Source organism: Glycine soja, chromosome 7 (genome assembly GCF_004193775.1).
Source record: "Glycine soja cultivar W05 chromosome 7, ASM419377v2, whole genome shotgun sequence".
Taxonomy (NCBI): domain Eukaryota; kingdom Viridiplantae; phylum Streptophyta; class Magnoliopsida; order Fabales; family Fabaceae; genus Glycine; species Glycine soja.
The window spans coordinates 39728460-39752548 of record NC_041008.1 but is presented as its reverse complement, the minus strand read 5'-3'; the positions used below and the strand labels follow the sequence as shown (position 1 = coordinate 39752548).

The 24089-nt window shown below is 32.9% G+C and overlaps 2 protein-coding genes across 3 annotated transcripts; one reads left to right on the top strand and one right to left on the bottom strand.

The window, feature by feature from the left end:
• The first annotated feature begins 466 nt into the window (after positions 1-466).
• On the top strand, positions 467-5555 carry LOC114419626 (mitogen-activated protein kinase homolog MMK1). Of its 2 annotated transcripts, none has more exons than XM_028385348.1 (7): positions 467-599; positions 793-1052; positions 1255-1384; positions 2304-2441; positions 2722-3054; positions 3402-3582; positions 5121-5555. In XM_028385348.1, exons 1-7 carry the CDS (start codon positions 513-515, stop codon positions 5291-5293), a joined length of 1302 nt encoding a protein of 433 aa, XP_028241149.1. In that variant the 5' UTR covers positions 467-512; the 3' UTR covers positions 5294-5555. The 2 variants fall into 2 exon arrangements, with proteins under 2 accessions (XP_028241149.1, XP_028241151.1); XM_028385350.1 differs by having other exon boundaries at positions 510-599; positions 797-1052; positions 5121-5515.
• A 1479-nt stretch (positions 5556-7034) lies between these two features.
• LOC114419625 (protein FAM133-like) lies at positions 7035-11994 on the bottom strand. The gene is made up of 5 exons (XM_028385347.1): positions 11722-11994; positions 10540-10641; positions 8495-8636; positions 8357-8403; positions 7035-7415 (listed from the first exon to the last, which is right to left on the bottom strand). The coding sequence occupies exons 1-5, from the start codon at positions 11806-11808 to the stop codon at positions 7200-7202; spliced, it is 594 nt and encodes a 197-aa protein (XP_028241148.1). The 5' UTR covers positions 11809-11994; the 3' UTR covers positions 7035-7199.
• Positions 11995-24089: the final 12095 nt, after the last annotated feature.

Below are 24089 nucleotides of genomic sequence, written 5' to 3'. Positions count from 1 at the left end.
ATTAATTATTACATCTTTAGTAAATTTTTTATTTCTTAAATAACACTTGCTACTCATCAAATAAAAATAAAGATAAAAGGAAAGTATTGGTGAAAGATAATGTTTAACCAAATAAGCATGTGCAATATTTTTTTATGATAAGGAACTAAGGATGTACAATAGAATAAATAAAAAAAACCAAAGGTAGCCTGATAACCTGATTTAGTGAAGAATGTTAACCTCTGATAAAGTAGTACATTAAGATTCAAATCTTTATTATTATAAAATGATGTTTATACTTTATATATCTTACTAGGATCCATCTAAGTAGTAAGAGATTTACATAGTTTACAGAAGATTTTTTTGTTTTGAATTTTGTTGCTGTTATTATACATTTATGCAATAATAAAAAAAATATTCACATTTAATTTAATGTTTAACTATGTGCAGAAAAAATATAAGAAAAAGAAAATGAGAAATTTGAGAAGAAAAGTAAATGGATAGAACAAAAAAAAGGTTGACAGAGGAAAGAGATGACAGTTTTTACAGAAGTTAGGAGAGAGAGAGAGAGAGAGAGTACAGATCTGTTTGACCAAAACCCCTCACAACACATAAATCAGGTTCCATTCTGCTTCTTCTTCTTCTTCTCTATTCCTATTTTTCCATAACAACACCGCCGATTCATTGCATCACCGTCACTAACTTCATCATCATAAAACATTTTCATATAAATAAATATATTCATTCATTCATTCATTCACATAATAATCATTAACTATCATTCTCTCTTCTCTCTCTCTCTTTCAATTTTAGACAGACAAAAGAAAGAAAGAAGAGAACAACAGAGCAATGGAAGGAGGAGGAGCTGCTCCGCCGGCCGACACCGTGATGTCCGACGCGGCGCCACCGCCGCAGCAGCCTCCGGTGGCGATGGGGATCGAGAATATTCCGGCGACGCTGAGCCACGGTGGCAGGTTCATCCAATACAACATATTCGGCAACATATTCGAAGTCACCGCCAAATACAAGCCACCCATCATGCCCATCGGAAAAGGCGCATACGGCATCGTTTGGTACTCGCTTACCCTTTTTCCCTTTCCCACTTTTCGAATCAAATCCAACCCCAAGTTCGCTTTTTTTTTTCTTTTTCGATTTTGTCGTATGTTTTTTTTTTTGGAAATTTTAAGGAGAAAAATGTGTTTTTTTTTCTTTTCTTTTTGGAATGGAAGATGGAAAATTTTTGGGTTTGTTTTTTATTGTTGTGTGTGTGAACAGCTCGGCTTTGAACTCGGAGACGAATGAGCACGTTGCCATCAAGAAGATTGCGAATGCATTTGACAACAAGATTGATGCAAAGAGGACCCTCCGTGAAATCAAGCTGCTTCGTCACATGGATCATGAAAACGTTAGTGAGTGATAATGAATTATGATGATGTTTGCATTTTTAGTGTTGTTTCATTTGGTTTGGTTTTGTATGAACTGAATCTCAATCTCTTCTCTGTTGTGTGGTGTAATTGTCTGTTGCACTTTAGATCCTCTGATTTTGTGTGTGAAGGCTTCAAATTCAAAGGCCATTTTGTCCGTACAGTGCGTTTGTTTTTCAGCTGTGAAACACTTTGAGTTTGAGGGAGTGAATAACGATTGCTGCTCAATGATGGGGGGTGTAAACATTGTAGGAGACATCGAGACCAAAATGCTGCACCTGTGTTAGTTTTATGTGGCATACTTGCATTGGCTTACTGTTAAAGAACTTAATAAGGGCGACAATAAGTTGCAATTGAAGTTGCCAAGTTGCAGGATGGTAATTCTTAACGTTTTAAGGGCATGGTGGAGTTGTGTACGAGAGGAAAATTGTTTTTTTATTTTTGTTTGATACTCTTGCGCAATGTTTTTGATTAGTTTGTTGCCCTATCCTGAATCTTGTTGCAGTTCTTTTCCATTTCTGTCCTGTATTAATTAATGAATGCATTTTTTATTTTCTTAAATTGATTTGGAATTTGGTTACTTATGCTTTGCTAAGATACGTGTTACACGCGTTACTTGTTTTATTGGTGACACGGAGGTGCTTCTCTATGTTACGGTTAAAAACGTTGCACTTACTGCAGGGCTGCTTCTTTTTGTCTTGTTGTAGTTCTAATAACGAACAAAAAGGTGTTCATCCTTAGGCCATTTAAAGCCTGTGGAAATCATATATATTCCTTATATTTTGTGGGGCAAATACGGGGAGAGGGGGTGCCCAAATAACTTTGTGATGGGATCTGCCACAACTTCAGAGCATCAGGAAAAATTCTTACATTTTTTTGCCTATTGTAATTATTGTCTAGGTTGTTGCAATCAGGGATATAGTGCCACCACCTCAAAGGGAGATATTCAATGATGTTTACATTGCATATGAGTTGATGGACACTGACCTTCACCAAATCATTCGTTCAAATCAAGCATTATCAGAGGAGCACTGTCAGGTACGTATTCTTAAGATGCCTTGGGAGAAATTTCTCTTTTCTTGCTCCTTTTTCTTGTCTTTACCTTTACCTTCACCTTCACCAAACCTGCTCAATGCTTTTTCTCACATCCTAATCCTATTACAGTAATACTGTAAATTGAGATACTAGGTAATAGAGGAGTTTTTGAGTTTCATCTTTCATGACTTGAGGAAAGGATTCGATAATTGTCTCATTTTTTATTCTGTTTGCAGAGTTTATTTAATCTTATCCTTGACACCAATTATTTTTCTTGGCACAGTATTTTCTGTATCAAATCCTCCGTGGGTTGAAGTACATACATTCTGCTAATGTTCTGCATAGGGACTTAAAACCGAGCAACCTTCTCCTAAATGCCAACTGCGACTTAAAAATTTGTGATTTTGGACTGGCTCGTGTCACCTCTGAAACTGATTTTATGACTGAATATGTTGTTACGAGATGGTACCGTGCACCGGAGCTTCTGTTGAACTCTTCTGACTACACTGCAGCAATTGATGTATGGTCTGTTGGTTGTATTTTCATGGAACTGATGGATCGAAAGCCTTTGTTTCCTGGCAGAGATCACGTGCATCAGTTGCGTCTACTTATGGAGGTAACTTATTTACAAGTCTTCATTATTTGAAGAAGTTCAAAAATTATTGATTCACATTTGTTTTTATGATTGAAATGATTAACCTGCCAGACTTGGAACTAACGCATTATTAAAGCGAATTGAAATTCTATGGCAGTGTTATTCTGGAGTATAATTCAGGTTAAGTTTCATTATATTATGTGCATACTTGAGTAAAGTCAGACACTTAAACCAAAATAATGAGATTCTTGCCAAAATCTGCCCTTGCTTTGCTGTTTTCTTTTTCTAACCTTGTGATCTATGTAGTTCATCTTTGATGACAGTCTGCATCGAAATCATATATAAAAGATATGCTTCTTACTTTACAGCTGATTGGCACCCCATCAGAGGCTGATTTGGGGTTTCTGAATGAAAATGCTAAGAGATACATTAGGCAACTGCCCCTTTACCGCCGTCAATCTTTCCAGGAAAAGTTTCCACATGTCCATCCTGAAGCTATAGATCTTGTAGAAAAAATGTTAACTTTTGATCCTAGAAAAAGGATTACTGGTAAGATTTCATTGCTTGAGGCTCTGTATTCTACGGTTAATGATGATATAATAATATCAATGTGCATACTTTTCAATTTTATGCTTTTTGACACCACAAGTACTTGTTAAAAGTCAACTTTTCAAATCATCAATCATGAGCTGACAATTTGCATCTACCTTGCCACGCTTTTAGTTTTGCTGTTGAGTTGCTACATCTATTGATTTTTATATTATATTTCTTTCAGAAATTGTTTGTGCATGATTTTATCTGTTCAACTTTTTCTATCATCATGCCACATTGCAAAGCTATTGCTTTTTATACATTTGGCTAAGCTTATCGACTAATATGGTGTGACTTCTGTTTAGTCGGGTAGGCTTTGTACACTAGCATTTGCATGCTCACAACTTACAAATTCAGTTTATGATATCTATTTCAATATGCAGTAGTTTTCATAGCTTCAATGAGTGTTTTGGAAATGGCTAACTTAGGGCCAGTTTGGTTTGTGAAAATGTTTTCTGTTTTCATTTTCTTTTTCATTGGCAATAACAAAATTGCCCCCTATTTTACCCTGGTTCCTGTTTTTAAGATTTGTACAGGAAATGGTGAAAACATTTTGTTGTGTGTTATTTTCACCATTGCAAATCTTTGAATCAAGAAAGAAAAGTGAAAATAATGTAGCTTTTTGTAATTATTAAGGGAAATACAAAACATGTTCACAAACTAAATGCACCCTTATAAAGCAAAGTAGTTTTGTCAACTGATCAATATCTATTGAATATTGATTTCTTCAACTGAAAATTTTGTTTTCTCCTCACTTTTTTTCTTAATTTAATTTCAAGTTATTAACTATGATTTTGCAATCCAAGAAAATAGAAACTAGAACACAAATTTTCAAGTAATTAATATTGAAATGAGAACCAACTTTTATCTGGTTGGTTAACTTTACATAGTTTTGCTAAGGAAAGTACAAAAGAGAATGTTCATTGATTCTCAGCTACAATGAGATTTTGTTTGGAGCATAGTAGTTAAGTTCCCACAATTTCTTGCACATAATTGTAAGTTGCCTACCTTCAAGATTTTGGCTAAAGGAAACCTTGCTAGGCACTTCCTTCTTGTCTTCTTTTTTATTCAAATTTCCTTTTATCTTAGGAATTTGGCACAAAAGGAAAAGCCATTTGCTTCTCAATTTTCTGGTAGGTTAATGGGAATGAAGCAGGGCAGAAGCAGAGGAGAGGCTGGAAACCTTTGAGAAAGCCAATCTCAGACAGTTGTTTCTTGACATCTCTTGATCATGTCTATTTCTTCTCATCACTTCACCCAGTCTAATGGATTAAATTCTCTCCCTATCCTTGCTATACTAAAAAACCACTTCCTAGTCGCACTTTCAAGTCCATAATTATTTTTTATTTCCAATTATAATTTAAAAATACTGGAAAATTTTAGGATTAACCTGTAAATGAGATGCCAAATACTGTGTAATTGAGGGTTAGCACTGTTCAGTTTGTTGCTTTACTCTGTACTAGTGCTTACATTCCTTCATTTGCGTTGTTTTGCAGTTGAAGATGCACTGGCGCACCCATACTTGACATCTCTGCATGACATCAGTGATGAACCTGTGTGCTTGACTCCCTTCAGCTTTGACTTTGAACAACATGCTTTGACTGAGGAACAGATGAAAGAACTGATATACCGAGAGGCTCTAGCATTTAACCTCGAGTATCAGCAGTAGTGATAGACTTGTTATCATTGGATTTGGATCGTGTGATGTCTGTGTCCATAGATCAAGAGATTTCATTGTGTATATATATCTATCATCTGAAACCAGGTGATCTTGGAGTTGAATTATTTCCATCAGAGGCATGATTGGTAGACTGAAACAATCATAAGGTATTTGTATTGGCTTTTTGCTTCATATTATTGTCCAATTCATTGGCTGCAGCCAACTGATAAATCTTTTCTTGGTCTCAAATTTCTGCTTTTATGGATTTGAAGTTCCCTCTCTCTGAACCATAACGATGTTAAAAGGTTATTTGTTCTGCTTACATGTATAAATTTGTCAACACAAAAAAATCGTAAACTATTAAAAATTAGTTTAACTGACGAAGTAAAAGAATGGTGGTTTATGGTTTGACTAGGAAAAATTAAAAAAAAAGAAAAAGAAAGCAATCCAATGAAAAGATTGATCGATAAGTTGGGATATGAAGTTAGTAGGTTGTTTTCTGATTTTAAGCTTAGACCTTGATTGATACGGAGATCAGTTTGGTGATTGAGCAACCATTATTTAAAACGTTGTTTTTTTTATGTCATTGATCTTTGATGACTGTTGATTGATTATAGAAATATGTCATTGAGAACACCGTTAGAACCCAAGTTAGAAACTTGAGGTGTTGAGGTTAAACTTTTGGGGTTGAACCATTTCCATCAATCAACCTTGATTGACTTTGTCTAATTCAGTTCAATTACCTACTGCCATCTCATAATGAAGGTTTCAGGGTTAAAATACTATGAAAAATGGTTTATGGACACTAGTTCATAAAAAGGAAAGAAGTATAAATGTGATGGTGATATAATACGATAAAAGATAGGAAAAAAAATTAAAAGTGAGTTATATATATTGCATATATTGCGGATGTCATCTATCATTACTCAAATACTACTATATCACCAACGAGACATATCATAACCATAAAATAAAATAAAAACAAAACTAGGCAGAGGTTCTCAAATCTCAACACCAAGAAATTGGTGCCCCACGTATTATACACATTAAATAAGCAGTATTTTCAAAACTTGATCAGTCTCTGGTTGGTAAAGACCAAAGACCTTTAAGTTAGTAAAGCCACTTAGTTTTTATTTTTTAGTTGACTTCTTAGTAAAGAGTAAAGACCAGTCTCTAGTTGACTTCTTAGTTTATAGTTCAACATTGATGGAATCAGAGTCAAGCAATCAATAACATTTTTAATATTATTTACAAATAATATAAATTTAATCAGCAAATATCATATTGTGCATCTTTAAAAAAAAAATGTACATTTCATTTATAAACTCGTTTGTTTTGAAAATATTTAGAATTAAAATTTATTAAAAATTTTAAAAACAGTAATCTTAAAAAAAAGTGATTCAAATCAATTTTCTTATACTAAATCTAACTGGTATGTTACCAGGTCGACTAATTCTTTACCAACTATTTTATTTCCCTAATTTCCTGGATATTTTAACCAAGTAACCTGATTGGTTTCCATCCAACCAGTGGAATTGACTAATCCAGTCTAATTTTTAAAACGATGAAAATAATCACATCTTTAACAAAAACCGAAGCACGTATAGAATAATCAACCATTGCAAATTAGTGCTATATTCCCTTCTTTTTCCTTCAGCGCGTACATACCTAGTCTATTTCCTTTTTCGTCATAATGTTGCGTTAAAATTTATAGACGTCAAAACTCAATAGCCCCTCCATCTCACACAGATTAATCCAAGAGAAAACAATCTTTTTGAAAGAGAATACAAAATGACATACAAACTTACAAATTCTGTAAAGAAAGAATACGTGTTGATCATAAAAGTAAAGCTTGACACAATTTACTATTTGCATAAAATAATTTTTTTTATGATACACGACCAGTATTCAAGCACTATTCACTCTTGATGTTCCCAAAGAATCTTGAAAGACGAACTGGACCCTCGTCTTCACTATCGCTTCCAGCATCCTTGCTTCTTGACTTGGACTTCTTTTCCTTCTTTGATCTCTTGGACCTGGACTTGGATCTTCTTGACCCTCTTTCTTCATCGCTACTGGAAGAGTCTGAGGATGACGAAGAGGAGCTAGATGCAGAAGATCTTCTTGAATGCTACAAGAGTAGAGATAATGAGAGGATGCATAAAAAAAATTTCATTCATAAATGGATAAATCAAGTGTCAATCAACATTGTTTGGCTCATTGGCTCAATATAAAACCAAAGTCAGGTAATTTAACATAAAGCTGTTTAATGCAAAATAACAAACAACCCAAGAATAGCTACAGATCAATTAAAAACAATGATTTTGATCACTTCCAAAATAATTTGGTTTTAACCAATGACTTGAGTCAGACACACACTTAGATAAGTTAATGTTAAGGCATAGTCATCAGTGTAAAGCAAACGGTTGGGAAGAAAAGGAATACTTATATCCATTCAAAATTCAAAAGAAAGAAGAAAAGAGAAGAGTAAAACCTGACATTTTGAAGGGGAAGCAACAATGTAACATCAATTTCTTTCAACCAAAAATAATCATTTTCATCATAACCTTCAGTCCAAACCTCAAGGTGATAAAAGATAATACAAAAGGTATATTACAACCAACCTCCTTAATGTTTCAGTCATTTTCAATTTTCATATATAAAAGATTTTGTAACACAACCTTCTTGAAGTGTCAGTTCTATGTCACATGAGAAGTACTCCTTAGAAAAAAGGTCACGTAGCTTATGAGCCTGCTTGACTCACTTCCAGTACTATGGATCACTGAAAACATCTGGGTATTATTTGTATTTATCCTTTAAAAAATTTAAAACAAAAGACACAAAAGCCTCCAAAATCTCCAACATGATTGCAAACATCTAACACCTACACTATATTTAGTCCAAAAGCATGGATGCTGAAAACTGAAAGCAGACAGTTACTAGTTCTTAGTTACAGAAGTTAAAGAGATAGTTACACTATTATTCAATTTGCAAACAAAAACATCAAATTTAACATGAAGCTTTTCATTTCATCTCTGGAAAAACATAAATGTCTCAGAAATTAAAAAGCACCTTTCTCTTTCTGCTGCTGTGCTTCCTTGAAATTTTGTCCCTCTTATCTGCAAGTTAGAATGTGCAGTCTCATTAGAAGCTGGGATCAGGAAAAATGCTAGAATACAAACCAAGTTTTGGCAACTTTTTCAAACATACCTTTCGCATGTTTAGACTTACTACTAGAGTGATTTCTTCCTTGGGAAAGCTTCCGAGCCCTTTCAGCATCTAGTTGAGCTCTGTACTCTCTCATCATCCTATCTGCATCTGCTTCCAATTCCCCTTTTCTTAATTCTTCTTCCTAGTAAATAAAATACAAATAAAGTCAAATGTATGATATAGTGAACAAACCCTAGTTAAAACACTGCTATTGCCCTAGAAATTTAACACATGGAATAACAAGCATTGATATTTAGGGAATAACTAGTAAACTAGGGGAAAGAATGCAAATCCAGAATGTTAGCCACACAACAAAGAAGCTATAATACAATATCTACCTTGGGAATGAGCACAATATGAAATGGCTTTTGGGGGACCAGGGAGGGAGTGACTTAAACATTCATATATAAAAAGCATATAAGATTGTACCTGATGGCCCCTTAATTAGTTAATGAGAAAGATAAAAAAAATTTAGCTGCTGGATTGCAAGTGTCCTTAGTGATTGCTTTCCCAGTGGCTAGAGTAAAGCTAGCTACAAATGCTTGCTCTTATGGTGAGGCCAAATGACAAAGACCTCCCTCTTTATTTTCAACTTTACAGTCACCTCTCTGTACTGTTTATCATCACATGACAATGACCTGCCTTGCTCATTAACGCTGTTAATGTAGACACAACTGAAAGTCAACTGTGGCCAGTTGTACCTAGAATTAATCAATTTTCCTTGTAAAATTATACATTTCTGACAGCAGTAATGCTTTGGGAAAAAAGGATTGAGAATAGACAATGTAAGAGACTTGAATCTAAGTTCAACAGAAAAGTTTTAAGCAAAACTAGTTGATTTGCCTACAACCGGTCTCCACATTTTCTGCTAAAGCCAAACTCAGATCAAACTTAGTTGAAAGGGTAGCCATTGCCATATGAAATTAAAAAGCAGGGGAGTGTCATATGACATCTTTGACGAGGTTACTGGAATTTTTCCTTAAAAAAAGTTAGCAGGTCTAACAATGATCCATAATAAGAGGGTTACTTAATAAATAGTAAGGACAACTATGATACAAAAAAAAAAAAAAAACAAGCAGTCTGTCATTTGGTCATATAAAAGAGAAAAATATAATATTTTCATACCCTTTAATTAGTTGAAATGGACAAATCCCCAAAGGAAACAAAAAGAAAAAAAAACAACTTCTAATGATATATATATAGTATATCATATTTATAGGAGTAAAATAAATACACGTATGAATTATATTTTCTTTATAATGTTTTTCAAGTTATATATTTTTAATTTTAAGTAAAAAATAATAATTTTGTAAAGAAAAATTCATAAGATTATAATCTAAAACATTTTATCATAATTTTAACATAATATATATAGAAATATTTAACAATTTGTAATAAGTTTTTCAGTTGTGAAAATATAACACTTTTAAGTAAAAGAACTATATTCAACCGCCCCAGTGAGGCAATGTTAGTTTTTATATCAGCACATGAGCACAATATAACCATTTCACTACAATGAGGAATGAACAGTTACTGAAAAAATGAATACTTGTTGTACATGGACAAACATTGAGGGGGTTTTCAACAAAATCTAATTACATTAGAAACATAAAATGATGAAATGAAAATGAGAAGGAAATAAAAAATAATCAAATTTCTTTAGGAGAATGGGCCAAACTTAAGACGCAATTTAGGACTGATCTGATCTGAAATCTAGAGTAGAGCATATGGAATGATGGCATGATAAACAACCCTCAAATTCACAGCAGGGTGCAAGAGGATGTATGTAATAATGTAAGTATGTTCTAGACAGTAGACAATAAATATAAATACAGAGATAGTAATGCATAGATACTAAAAACAATGATATAATTGAAGCACAATTTAAACCAAAAAAGACATGAATTCAAATAATAAAAAGGCAATAGAATATGTAGCTTGGCTAAGATTGAACTGCAAACAGAATCAATGGAATTTTTTTCAATCAATTAATTCTGATTAAGAAGTACAGTGGAGAGAGAACATCAAGGTTTTCAGAACATTACCTTTTGCTTCTTTTTGTACTCTTCCCAGGTAATGGTGTGAGAGGTGTTAAGGCTAGCCAAACGAGCTGCATGCCATTCTGGTGAATGAAATGAACCATCCACCTGTGACAGTCCTCATCAATATCGGTCCAGGGTAAAAAAAGAAAGGGATGCGGCATTCAATCATTATAAAGCACTTTGATCCTATAGTATAATATACAAGAAGCCAATTACGAAGACCATGGTAGCAAGTGTCCCCTTCAAACAAACTTCATACACCTTAGTAATGAAATTCTCCATCAGAACATCCATAATAGTTATGTAAGATTCTTGGATAACAGAACATCCATGTGTATCAATTGTTAATTCAGTGTTCACTTAGTATCAAGGTTTTAAAAAACAGTCCGTGAAGCTGCAACAGCAAGGTTTGTGAAGTGTACGGGAGTACAATGCAGCCTTTGGTTGCATTTGTTCGCAATTTCCTGCAATATTTAGGAAAGTAGCAATAACGCGAATGCTGCCGCAATTTAAAACCTTGAACATAGTATTGAGAAGGTTCACTTCCATTGACAACTAAATTTTTTTAGGAAATAAATTAAACTAAAAAAGCAGAAAAAAATGGTTCAGATTCAACCTAGGGATTAAAGTATCACAGCACAAGTTATCTTTTCCAGGCGAACTTTAAGATGCTTGCTTTAAGACAACACACTAAACTCTTCCACCCCACAATTCATTTCAGCTGTATTTTGCACCAAAAAAAAAAAAAAACTGGAAATGGTACTAGATAACGAGTCCAAAGGAGAAAATCCTAAACATTGTGTTGAGGAACAATGCTTTAAAATCAAAGTGTTCCAAATTAAATAAGAGTTAGCAATGTCTTGGAATTAAGATTGAGGCTAGAAATCGAATCATCCCGCAACTCACAAAGTGGTGTAATTTGAGATTGTCAAGTGTTAGCGATGAAAATTAATTCCAGAATACCGTAAATTGCGTGCCAAACACAGTCCAAGAGTGTAAAATCCAGCACTAACACATTTATAATCACGTGCGAAACTCTCCATCAGAAATGTTTTGGGGTTACGCAGCGCGAAGAGAGATCCGCGATTGGGGGAAAGAGTAAAAAAGCGCGAGGAGACAGGGAATAGGGGAAATGAAATGAAATATGGTAGGTTAGGGTTAGGGTTAGTATGAAAGGGTACAAACCATGCCGTCTTCAACCTCGTCGGGGCCGGCGGAGGCGCCGCCGAGCCTGGCTCTCTGCATAGCTTTGTAGGCTTGGTTTTTCCCCATCCTTACTCTGCAAATATGATTCGCTAAACACAAATTCGCTATATGATCATGCAGATTGAAAGCACCACACACACTCCACAGGAGTTGGACCTCGAAATTAGATTAGGGATTCAATTTCCAAATCTCGCAGCGTAGTGTAGCTCCTTCGCTGTCTTCGTTCGTTCGTTCGTTTGTTTGTTTGTTTGGTTCCACCTTTATCGTCCTCTTTCCGATTCTCAGATGCAGAAACAACATTTGGGCCTTACCATGTCTAAGACTCAATGGAGGGTATTGCTATTAGCACTATCACTTTTACTAATAGCACTACCCATGTGCGTGCATTTTGCTCATATTCTAGGGGGGTGTATTGGATTAAGATTTCAAAGGATTTTAAAAGACTTTTTTATGATTAAAAAGTCTTGTGGTATTCAATCAAGACTTTTATAAAATATAAACAAATCTTGTGGTATTCAATTAAGACAATAAAGATTTTTTTTTCAGGGCAACAAAATATGTTGGTATTCAATTGAGATTTCTTACCACTTTTAAAATGTCTTTTGGTATTCAAAAGTAAATAGATTTTGATGGATTCTTTTGTGGAATGGATTTTGAGAGACTTTTTAGTTAGAAATACACATAAAATACTCCTCCAACAATCTCACCCAAACCCTTGAGACTTTTCATAATCTTCCAAAGACTTTTTCTTCTCCTGCCGAACAAGACACAAACCACTACCAGGTTCATTCTCTTACAACTTTTCAATCACTTTGTTATTATTTTTTTAGGCAATAATGACTTTGTTATTAAAAGGTTTAAAATTTCTATCGTTTTTATTTTCTTTATTCAAACATTATAATTTATTTATCATCTTTTTCATTCACTTTTGTAACTTCCGTTATTTTTTTGTTTAAAATGTATTAATCTTTAAAAATCTTAAAAATCCATAAAGTACTTTGAAATCTTAAAAATCTGTGTTAGAAATCCATTAAAATCTTGGGTTAAGAATCCTGATTGTAAAAAGTCTTTTAAAAAAAATCTTTTAAAATCCCACAAAATCAATACAATCCCACATAATCTTTTAAAATCTTCAAGATTATTTTTGTCAAAATATTCTCTCAAAATCCCAATCCAATACACCCCCCTAATACTGTCCCATGAAAAATTGCACAACAAAATTGTAGTTGTGTTGTACAATTTGAGGGTGAAAAAGATACACAATGGAATCACAATTTTAGTTGTTTAATTTTTCATCACCTCCAAATAATTCAATAGAATCATGATTTGTTTCTACAACTATTTATAAATTTTTTTTTTATTTTGTTTACATGATTTTTTTTACTTTTTTAAACCTTTTATACAAATATTAAAAATAAAATAGAAATTATTCTTATTATAATTATTTAAGGAAACGCTTTAAAATTATTTTAAAGTTATAGAAGAAAGTTCTTTTACTCCAAAACAATAAATAATTTGTTTATTTTAGTTATCCTGGCGTCCCGTAAAAATAAGAGTTTGATTTTAATGTACAATGAATGCACATAATTTTACATAAATAATACACAATAAAATATAAGGGGATACCAATGTATTATAATTATATTGTAAATGAAAGAGTTAATTTTTTATATATTAATATAATAAAGAGTTTTCATATTGTTATTTAATTGTAAATTAATATGTAAGATGAATTTATTAATTTTTTTACACAGTATATAAAAATTAAACTATTTCCAAAAAAACCAAGATCATTTAAAAAAACTAGAAGATTTTACATTTTGGTGTGTAGAAAATGGGGTCAATTTAGGATCCAAAAAAGCAAGCCCATAACATTAAACATAGATCCAGAAAGTGAAATCACTCTCTGAATAAATCGGATCATCACAGGTACAATCCTCAGATTCTATGTTATGTATTGTCTTGAAACTACTTACAAGGTTAGCATAACATCACTCTCTTCTCTCTTTAAATTTATGAGTTCTTGAAGCTATCCAATGAAAATGTTATGGACCAGTTTGTTTAAACTAATTTGTTAAAATAAATGTTTATTTTATAATTTTATATTATATTAATTTGTCCTATTTTTTTATCTTAGATGTAAACTTTCCATTGTTTATGCATATTGTTGTATTTTGTTAAACTTTAAACTGAACCATTATGGACTTTTTTATTTAGAAATTTATGTATCTTAAATGTCAAAAACTTGTAAAATAATGTTTTATTTTAGTTTTTAGGGTTATACAATTAAGTGATATTATATTTATATAATATTATTTTATAAATTATTTAATTATTAAAACAAATTACTCTTCCTCCTGTCACCCCCGTGTTATTTAATTATATAATATTATTTTATATATACACTCTCCTTCTTTTAACATTACTTTGGTTTTCCTTCTCTCGTGTTAATTAACACTTTATCTTTTATGTTAACAGATTTTTTATTGTGAAACCCAAATTACTCTTTTTACTTAACCATAAACAACACGTCTTTCCATTCAATGGTGTGGCCACCACTGCACTCCATTCTTCACTAGTTTCATGACAAGTTTGTTGCTACCAACATCATCATCGATGTCCTTTGCGACCACCTCGGGCACTTCACTTCCTCCTCCTCTGACTACGATGCTGCCATTTGTTGTCGCTGTTGTCGCCTCATCTAGATCCTCGTCACCCAGATGCAGATGAAGGATTAGTTAGAGTTGGAGGCTTAGAGTGTTAGTGTTCTTTGTTAGAATTAATGTCTCATGTGAGAGACATGTGACTTTTGTAGGGATAAATAAATAATAATTAAGCACTAAATTGTAATTGGATTAAATAGGAGAAGTTTCTAGAGGTAACTACTACTTGATGGGAATAGTGGTTATAAAAAGAGGTTAATATCCACTAATGTGAAATAAGGTCCCCTTTCTGACAGAAAAGTGTTCTCTATCATCTATAGTCATCACAAACGTAGAGAGACAGAAAGAATAGTCAAGAGAGTGAAATCTTGTTTCTCTCACCTTCCAAGGAAATCAAAGTATACCGGAGAGAAACTTTCTTATAGAGGAAGGTACACATTATTTGTTTATTTATTATTTGTGAGAATCATAAGTTTTAAGATCCTATTGGTTTCTTATAATTGATAGTCTATGAAACCCTTAATTATTTTTATATGTGGTATCAGAGCATGTGTTATGAAATTTATGATTCTCCAAGACTGATTTATTTTCTCCCAATTATACATGAATCCTAATTATAAAATTTAGGAATTTTTTTCTGTTGCAAGTATGAAATTTTATATTAAAAAGGATATCAATTAAATTTACTTTCAAATCGCAATTATGAATACTTAAAATTATATTATTTTGACTGTGTTTAATGGAAAAAGAATTGTGATGTTTGTACATATTTGGAGAAAGATTTCAAATTTGTATTTTTGTGTAATCTAATTTGATTCGATGATAATCGTGGTTGGTGTTATTGATATTTTTTTCTCCCTTTAACATATAATGTGGAGAAAGCCATTACGGTGACTCACTGCAAGCTTCCAATTCCTTTTCGAATTGCTATTTGCAAACCCCATTTTGCTATTCTCAATCTCATCTACTCATTTTTTTAATACTATTGTTAAACGTGATTAAAGGATTGAAAGTTTATATTTTGCAATTAAATTAACGTGAATGCTTGGAAATTGTCAGTAGCAATAAATATCTACATGCTACACATTTGCTTGAACGTGTTTGAATACAAAAGGCAAATAAATGTGAATGTATGTATGGTATTTATTTGGCCTATAATGAAATTAATAAAATTGCTATGAATTGTTAATAGCAATAAGTATGTGCAGGCCATGTGTATGATTGGAATTAAGTGTATGATAGATTTGTTAGTCACCAAAGTGACCAAGTCTATAAGGTTGTTTAATTCCAAATTAATTATTATTTCAATTACTCATAAAATAATGGATGGTAAATTATATGATTATTGGTTTATGGGTAATTGAAATTCATTGTTATAAGGCATTTATGGATCACCCAAAGGTTAATTAGTTGTTCTTATAATTAATAAACATAATTGTAGGCGATTTGTGTGTATCATTAGTTTTATTTATATGCCCAAAGGAAACAGATACTACTAATTAGTGCATATTTAATTGTCAAATAATGTTAAGAATTTTATTAGCATCATCATGTTTGCATGTTGTGTGTTGGTGTATCACTCAAAGGAGAATATCAATATACATGGATTGTTATCTGAATAAATCATATGTATGACATGTGTTTTATGTCTCAAAACACTTATGTGAATTTTATTATGCAATACATGTTCCCAATTCATTGAATTCCCAGACCAATTTTAATAGGTTTAACTTCTCTCACTGAAATGAGCAAGTCCAATTTCACATCAGTGTTTTGGATCTTGATCTTGCTATGTTGGAAGAGAAGTTTGTTACTATTATTGATTCTAGTAGCAATAAAGAGAAAGCCCATTATAAAGCTTGGGAAAGATCTAACAGACTCAGCCTAATGTTCATGAGAATGATTGTTGTAGACAGTACCAAGACAGTTCTCCCTAAGACCAATAATGCTAAAGAGTTTATGAGATTAGTGGGAAAGCGCTCTTAGACAGCTGATAAGTCTCTTGCTGGGATATTAATGAGTACACTGACCACCATGAAGTTTGATGGTTTGCGTACTATGCATGAACATGTCATTAAGATGACAAACATTGCAGGAAGACTTAAGACCTTGGGAATGGTTGTGAATGACAACTTTCTTGTTCAGTTTAATTTAAACTCATTACCGTCTGAGTATGGTCTGTTTGAAATGAGCTATACCATGAAAGATAAATGGAATGTGCATAAATTACACAATATGTTAGTTCAGGAAGAAACGAGACTTAAGAATCAAGGAAGTCACTCAGTCCATTATGTAAGCCACCAAGGGAATCAAGGAGTTGGAAAAAGATTTGTGAAGAAGCATGATAAAGGCAACAGGCCATTAATGATCAATGACGGTCCTGTGCAAATCCAGAATAAGGCATTAAAGGGCAATAATTGCCAATTTTATGGGAAATCTAGACATTCCCAAAAGGATTTCCTAAAGCGTAAGTCTTGGTTCAAAAAGAATGGTGAGCTTAATGCTCATGTATGTTTTGAATCAAACTTAACTGAAGTTCCTCATAATACATGGTAGATTAATTCTGGATGTACGACTCATGTTTCTAACACTATGCAGGGATTCCTTACAATCCAAACCATAAGCCCAAATGAGAAGTTCGTCTTCATGGGGAATAGAGTAAAAACTCTAGTGTAAGTAGTCGAGACTTATTGTTTAAAACTCGACACTGGACATCATTTAGATTTACTGGAAACTCTTTATGTACCTAGTTTATCTAAGAACTTAGTTTTATCATATAAACTTGATGTTACTGGATACTCTTTCAATTTTGGTAATGGATGTTTTAGTTTATTTAAGCATAATCATCTCATTGGTATTGGTGTTCTTTGTGATGATTTATATAAATTAAAATTAGATGGTTTGTATGCTGAAATCATTTTAACTCTGCATCATAATGTTGCAACTAAACATAGTTTAGTGAATGAACGATCTATTTTCTTGTGGCATAAACATTTAGGTCACATTTTTAGAGAAAGGATGGAAAGATTAATAAAGAATGAAATTCTTCCTGATCTAGATTTTATGAATCTAAATATTTGTGTGGATTGTATCAAGGGAAAACAAACAAAACATACAAAGAAAAGTGTTACAAGAAGCATTCAGCTTCTTGAAATTGTGCATACTGATATTTGTGAACCTTTTGATGTTAGTTCTTTCGGAAAGGAAAGATACTTTATCACCTTTATTGATGACTATTCACGTTACGATTATATCTACTTACTGCATGAAAAATATCAGACAGTGAATGCCTTAGAAATTTACTTGAATGAAGTAGAAAGACAATTAGACAGAAAGGTGAAAATTATTAGATCTGATAGAGGTGGTGAGTATTACAGAAGATATGATGAAACTAGGCAACACCCAGGTTCATTTGCTAAGCTTCTTCAGAAACGTGACATTTGTGCATAATACGCAATGCCTAGTACACCACAACAAAATGGTGTATCAGAAAGGCGTAATAAAACTTTAATGGATATGGTTAGGAGTATGTTAATCAATTCTACTTTACCCGTATCTTTGTGGATGCATGCCTTGAAAACTGCTATGTATTTGTTGAATGGGGTTCCTAGTAAGGCAGTTCCAAAGACACCTTTTGAACTATGGACGAATAGGACACCTAGTATAAGGTACTTACATGCTTGGGGTTGCTAGGCAGAAATAAGGATTTATAATCCGCAAGAAAGAAAATTGGATGCAAGAGCAATTAGTGTATATTTCATTGGTTATCTAGAAAAGTCAAAGGGGTATATGTTTTATTGTCCTAATCATAGTATGAGAATTATCGAAACTGGAAATGCAAGGTTTATTGAAAATGGTGAAATTAGTGGGAGTACAGTTCCACAAAAAGTGGAAATTAAAGAAGTTAGAGTGAAAGTCCCTTTAGCTTGTGTCTCTAGTAGTAAGGTGATTGCTCCTTTAGTTATTGCTACAAACAATAATGAAGAAGCACAACACAATAATAAGCCCATGATACATAATGAACCTATTGTGGAAGAACCGTAAGAAGTTGCATTAAGGAGGTCTCAAAGAGAAAGGATACCAGTTATTTCGAATGACTATGTGGTTGTTTCCTCTCACTGAAAACTTGTTCGCGATGCTATTCGACAAGTGTATCAAGTCACACAAGTAATATATTAAAACAGTATGACCAGGTGTCAAGTCCATAGGGAATTTGTTTCACTCAAAAAATGTATGTTCAGTGAGCAGACATTTGTATAAACTGAAAACAAGTAAATATCAAGTTGGGTTTTTGTTCTAAAAATCTATTTAACTATAAATTAAATATCTAAAGATTTGAGAAGTAAAACAGTCAAGTAAAAAGCATTGGGTTGTTCTACTGAATTTTCTTTGATGTTGTTATGTGTTTTTCTCTATTTAATGTTATCCTAGTGTTCTTATGCTGAGAAATTATCCAAACCAAGATCCCTCGAGTAAATTGGCCTAACTCTATTTAAGCCTCGTCCTTGATCCCTCAACAAACTCAGCCTAAAAGAGTTGTATTAAGTCTACAACATAATATGAACTAGATCGCTGTACTCCATTCCTAGACATACAGTTTTCTAGCTTGCTCTATCAAGTGCTAAGGCTTTAAAGCACTTTCCAATGCTAAAAATCCTAACTATACATACAAATGGGTGATCAAACCACAAACATGTAAAAATAAGCATGGACAGAAGCAATGAACACATAAAAACAACATTAAATAGATAGTAAAAGAATGTTACATCAAGGGTTCAACAGAACTTCCCAACCAAGAGGTTTAGCCTTCCATTACAAGTAATGAGCTTTCAATACACAGAAAAACAGATTTTTAGTGAAGGAAAATGGCTAAGAAGGGTTGAGGATGTCTTCTTCAACCTCTAGAACCCTAATCTCACTCCTCTAACCTAAACTCTCTTGGTGGCTTCGTTTCTGTCGCTCCAGCTTTTCTCTTAGCTTTGTTTTTTGACTCCTCTCTTTAGTTTCCCCCAACTTAAGTATTTTAAAGGCTACTTGGACGTTTCAACTTCTGAAGGCTCGCTTAGTAAGATTGGCCCACTGAGCGAGAGTAAATGAAATTTGGCTTAGCGAGCTGGGTGTGCTGAGCGCGAGAAGAGACAAACGACTTGCTGGGAGAGCTTACGGCGCACTGGGGGAGCACATCTCTAACTGATCCTCTTCTAGGGTTTCCTAGCACGCTAAGTGAGCTGCATGCCTCGCTTAGCGGATGTCACTCGCTAAGCGCATGTGCCTCGCTTAGTGAGACACCAGCTACTTGAACCTTCTCTTCTTTTAGCCTGAAATTGAAGTAGTTTCAACATTAATTCACAAAATGGGAGTATTTACTATATAAAATCAAACTAAGCATGCCAATATGTACAATTCCTACAAAAGAACCATAAATTGAAGGGAAGATGCTAATTTCATGTAACTATTCAATACAAAAGTTAGTCATAAATAACAACTAACAATGGTATACCTACATGAAACAGAAACAAACTTAAGAATTGATGATAATGATCCAGTTTCGTTTTCACAAGTTGTAAGCTATGATAATTATGAGAAGTAGTTAAATGTCATGAAAGAAGAGATAAATTCCATGGAATATAATGGTGTTTGGGACCTTGTAGAATTGCCAAAGGATTTTAAGAGAGTTGGCTGTAAGTGAGTCTTCACGACTAAACATGACTCTCATGGAAACTTTGAATGTTACAAGGCTAGACTTGTTGCTAAAGGATTTACTTAGAAAGATGACATTGATTATAAAGAGACATTTTCACCGGTCTCACGAAAGGATTCTTTCAGGATTATCATGACATTAGTAGTCCATTATGACTTGGAGCTACATCAGATGGATGTGAAAATTGCCTTTCTTAATGGAGATTTAGAGGAGAATATTTATATGGATCAACCAATGGGGTTCTCAGTTGAAGGAAAGGAACATATGGTGTGCAAATTAAAGAAATCAACATATGGTTTTAAGCAAGCTTCTCGCCAATGGTATTTGAAGTTTAATGATACCATTGTTTCCTTTGGATTTAAGGAAAATACTGTTGATCGGTGTATATATCTGAAGGTCAGTGGGAATAAGGTTATTTTCTAATCCTGTATGTTGATGATATATTGTTGCAACTAATGATTTTGGTCTTCTTCATGAGACTAAGAAGTTTCTTTCTAGTAACTTTGAAATGAAGGATATGAGTGATGCAAGCTATGTGATAGGGATAGAAATATCCTGTAATAGATCACAAGGATTGTTAGGCTTATCTCAGAAAACATATATCAATAAAGTATTAAAGAGATTCTGAATGGAAAGGGATTCAACATCATCTATTCCAATTTAGAAAGGAGACAAATTTAGTCTCACACAATGTCCTAGAAATGATAGAAAGCTAAATTTGTAGCATGTTTTAAGGCTAAAATTCAGGCTAATTGGTTGAGAAACTTTATTTCAAGGCTTCGAATTGTCGACAGTATTGTCAGGCCACTGAAAACGTATTGTGATAACTCTGCAACAATATTTTTCTAAGAACGACAAGTCCTCTAAGGGTGCCAAACATATGGAATTAAAGTACTTTGTCGTGAAGGAAGAAGTTCAGAAACAAAGAGTGTCAATAGAATATATTAGCACAAACATTATGATAGCTGACCCTTTGACAAAGGAATTACCGCTCAAGACATTTATAGAACATGTTGAAAGTATGGATATTATTGTTATTGATGATCATTAAGTATAATTTACCTTATGTATTTTTAATGACACTCTAAGCTCAATTATGATATGTTTCTGATTACTTGTTCTTTATGTTTGCATGCATATTTGTATTAGAGTAATGTTAACAGATTTTGTCTTGAATAAATACATTATGTTGAACCAATTATGTACTCCTAACTAATGGTCATATTAAGGAGAAGACTAATTTGTAGTACATGGAAGAGACTATATCGATTAAGTAATGTACAATCGCTATGACTCGAATGGGTTCCTATTCTTAATCATGAACTTATGATGCACACAATGTATATAACAGTTTAGTCATTTTAATGCGCGTTATGTTAGTTTAATCTATTTATTTATTTAGTCCATAATGTTTAGTAATGTTACATGAGTCAAGTGGGAGAATGTTAGAATTAATGTCTCATGTGAGAGACATGTGACTTATGTAGGGACTAATAAATAAATAATTAATAATTAAAGATTAAATTGTAATTGGGTTAAATATGAGAAATTTTTAGAGATAACTACTACTTGATGGGTGTAGTGGTTGTAAATGGGATTAATACCCACTAACATAAAATAAGGTCCCCTTCCTCATATAAAAGTGTTTTCTTTCATCTATAGTCGTCACAAACTTAAACAAGTAGAAAGAACAACCAAGGAAGTGAAAACTTATTTTTCTCCTCTTCCAAGAAAATCAAAATACACCGTAGAGAAGTCTTTCTATGAAAAAAAGTACGCATTATTTTTATTTATTATTTGTGAGAATTATAAATTTCTCAATATTGATTTCTTATGATTGATAATATAGAAAATTCTTAATTATTTTTACATTCTTAACATAGGCACTGTACGTGCAATGATTGGAAGTGAGGGAGGAAACGAATGAACTCTGCCTGAGTCCTACTTCTGGTTAAATTTCTCGGTCTTCCAGCAACGAATCCGTTGGCCTCGATGGGGAGAGAATCTTGGTGCTTCAAGCTAGTTTCCATCAAATTTAATTTCCAATTTGTTAGTTTGGTTTCCGTCAATTTTTTTTTTTCAAAATTGTCGTTGCAGTTTCGTCAAGTCTCTTTACAAAAATTTCATATTCTTTATCTTTGTTATACTATTTGAAGCCTTGCTTTGATGGGCCTGTACCGTAAGCAATTATTTTTTTGATTTGAGATTTGATAGAAATTGCTTTGAGATTTAGTGAGAAATCGACAATTACATTATGGAAATTGCTTTTAGATTCAAAATTGTTGCCGAAGTCCTTTCCCACTTAACCTGTAAACAATGTGTGATTTTTATTTATTTTTTGTTTCTTCAACACCGTGGCCTATACTGGTTTATGAGAAGGGGTTAGAAACTGTCATTTCAGAGTTGCTTCTGGCCCTTGTTGCTACTCCTGCTGATATTTCGTGACTTGTACAAAGATGCAGATCCTAATTCGAAGGTGGTGGTGTTGTGGTGAGCAGTGTGAAGATTTAAAGGTGTTGTGGATGGAAAATTCCATTTTTGGTGATATTCATCGGAGGAATCAACCCTTTTGTTTTGGGATCCCATGGCAACGAAGAAGAAAGGGGCATTTTTGGGTTAAGGGGGGGTGCAACTGTAACATAAATGGAAAAGTTATGCAATTGTCTGTAGGGTAAAAAAAAGAAGAGGCGCCAAGTGTAATTAGATCAAACATTAGGAGATGTTTCTTTAATTTGCTCTAATTATTATTATCTTATTGACATGATTTGATCATATTTCAACAATTGTTATACCATTAAATCTTGAATTAGTATGTTGACAAGTTCAATGACCAATCAGTGTCAAAAACATTGGATAAAACGTTAAAGAAGAAAAAAAAAGCATCAAAGTAGTGTCTTGAACTAATTTATTTTTATTTTAGATTATATTTTCAAGAAAATATTGAAACATGAAAGTATTAGGAATTAAAGACAATAACTACCTTATAACTGAAAAGTAATTGTAAGTGTAATAGTCTATGTCATTTAATGTAACCAAAATACATATGTCAATATCTTTATTACAAAAGTGAATGATTTTAGGAAGAAAATCGAAGACAAAGAAAAAATGAATGTGTGATGCAACAATCATAAATCATAAAGAGTCAATAAATTCAGTCTAACTTTTATTTTATTTATATTTCAATTTTTTCTTAATCAACTAGGTGGTGGTCCATATATAAATATTTTTTAATATTTAAGAAGTTTGAAAATGGTTTGAAGGGGGCCAAATGGTTTGTTTATTTTTCCTCGGCATCAATTTAATGAATACCCCTTTGGTGAATGTGTTTCATTTTCATTGCATCTAATGCTGAAAATAGCCTAAGAAAGAATTAGTGAAGTTGCAGGATGCATGATCTCCTGATTGTTCTCTTTCTTAGATCTTTTTTTGTTAGCAAAAAATATATAGTAACATTGGGTACAAGGGATACCACAACCAATATACATAATGACTTGTCAATTCCATCATCCCTACATGTACCTGTATACTTGTGTCAGTTTTAGTTGGAACTCAACTGAAGCCATTACTTAGGCTTTACACAAGAATATGTCCACCAAAAAGTAACTTTGTATGACTGTATCACCTAACAATACTTGTATTCCTAACTTATAAATGACACCAAAAAATATATCTCTTGCATTTGTCCTATAAACTTTTTAAGCATTCCAAAGGAAATTTGGACCAATCATAAAAAGAGAAATCAAAGTTTTTCATCCTGCATCATGCCCATAAGATCTAAATTTAGACTTGTCCACAACATTTTCACTATTCAGACTATCATTTCTAAAAACAATATTATTCTTATGTATCCATGACCATATGAATGAAATTAAACAAAATAACCCTTCATGCCAAAGAGTCCCTATTCACACATGTATGTCCCTATTCACACATGTATGTTGCAAGAAGTGACTTTTAGGGTCCATGGGTTGCACCATTAGTAT

Coding starts and splice junctions, on each gene's coding strand:
- LOC114419626 (XM_028385348.1), top strand. CDS start 513: ATGACAGTTTTTACAGAAGTTAGGAGAGAGAGAGAGAGAGAGAGTACA. Junction 2,442..2,721: donor TATCAGAGGAGCACTGTCAG/GTACGTATTCTT, acceptor TTCTTGGCACAG/TATTTTCTGTATCAAATCCT. Junction 3,583..5,120: donor TCCTAGAAAAAGGATTACTG/GTAAGATTTCAT, acceptor GTTGTTTTGCAG/TTGAAGATGCACTGGCGCAC.
- LOC114419625 (XM_028385347.1), bottom strand. CDS start 11,808: ATGGGGAAAAACCAAGCCTACAAAGCTATGCAGAGAGCCAGGCTCGGC. Junction 8,637..10,539: donor AGTACAAAAAGAAGCAAAAG/GTAATGTTCTGA, acceptor TTTATTTACTAG/GAAGAAGAATTAAGAAAAGG. Junction 8,404..8,494: donor TAAGTCTAAACATGCGAAAG/GTATGTTTGAAA, acceptor TCTAACTTGCAG/ATAAGAGGGACAAAATTTCA.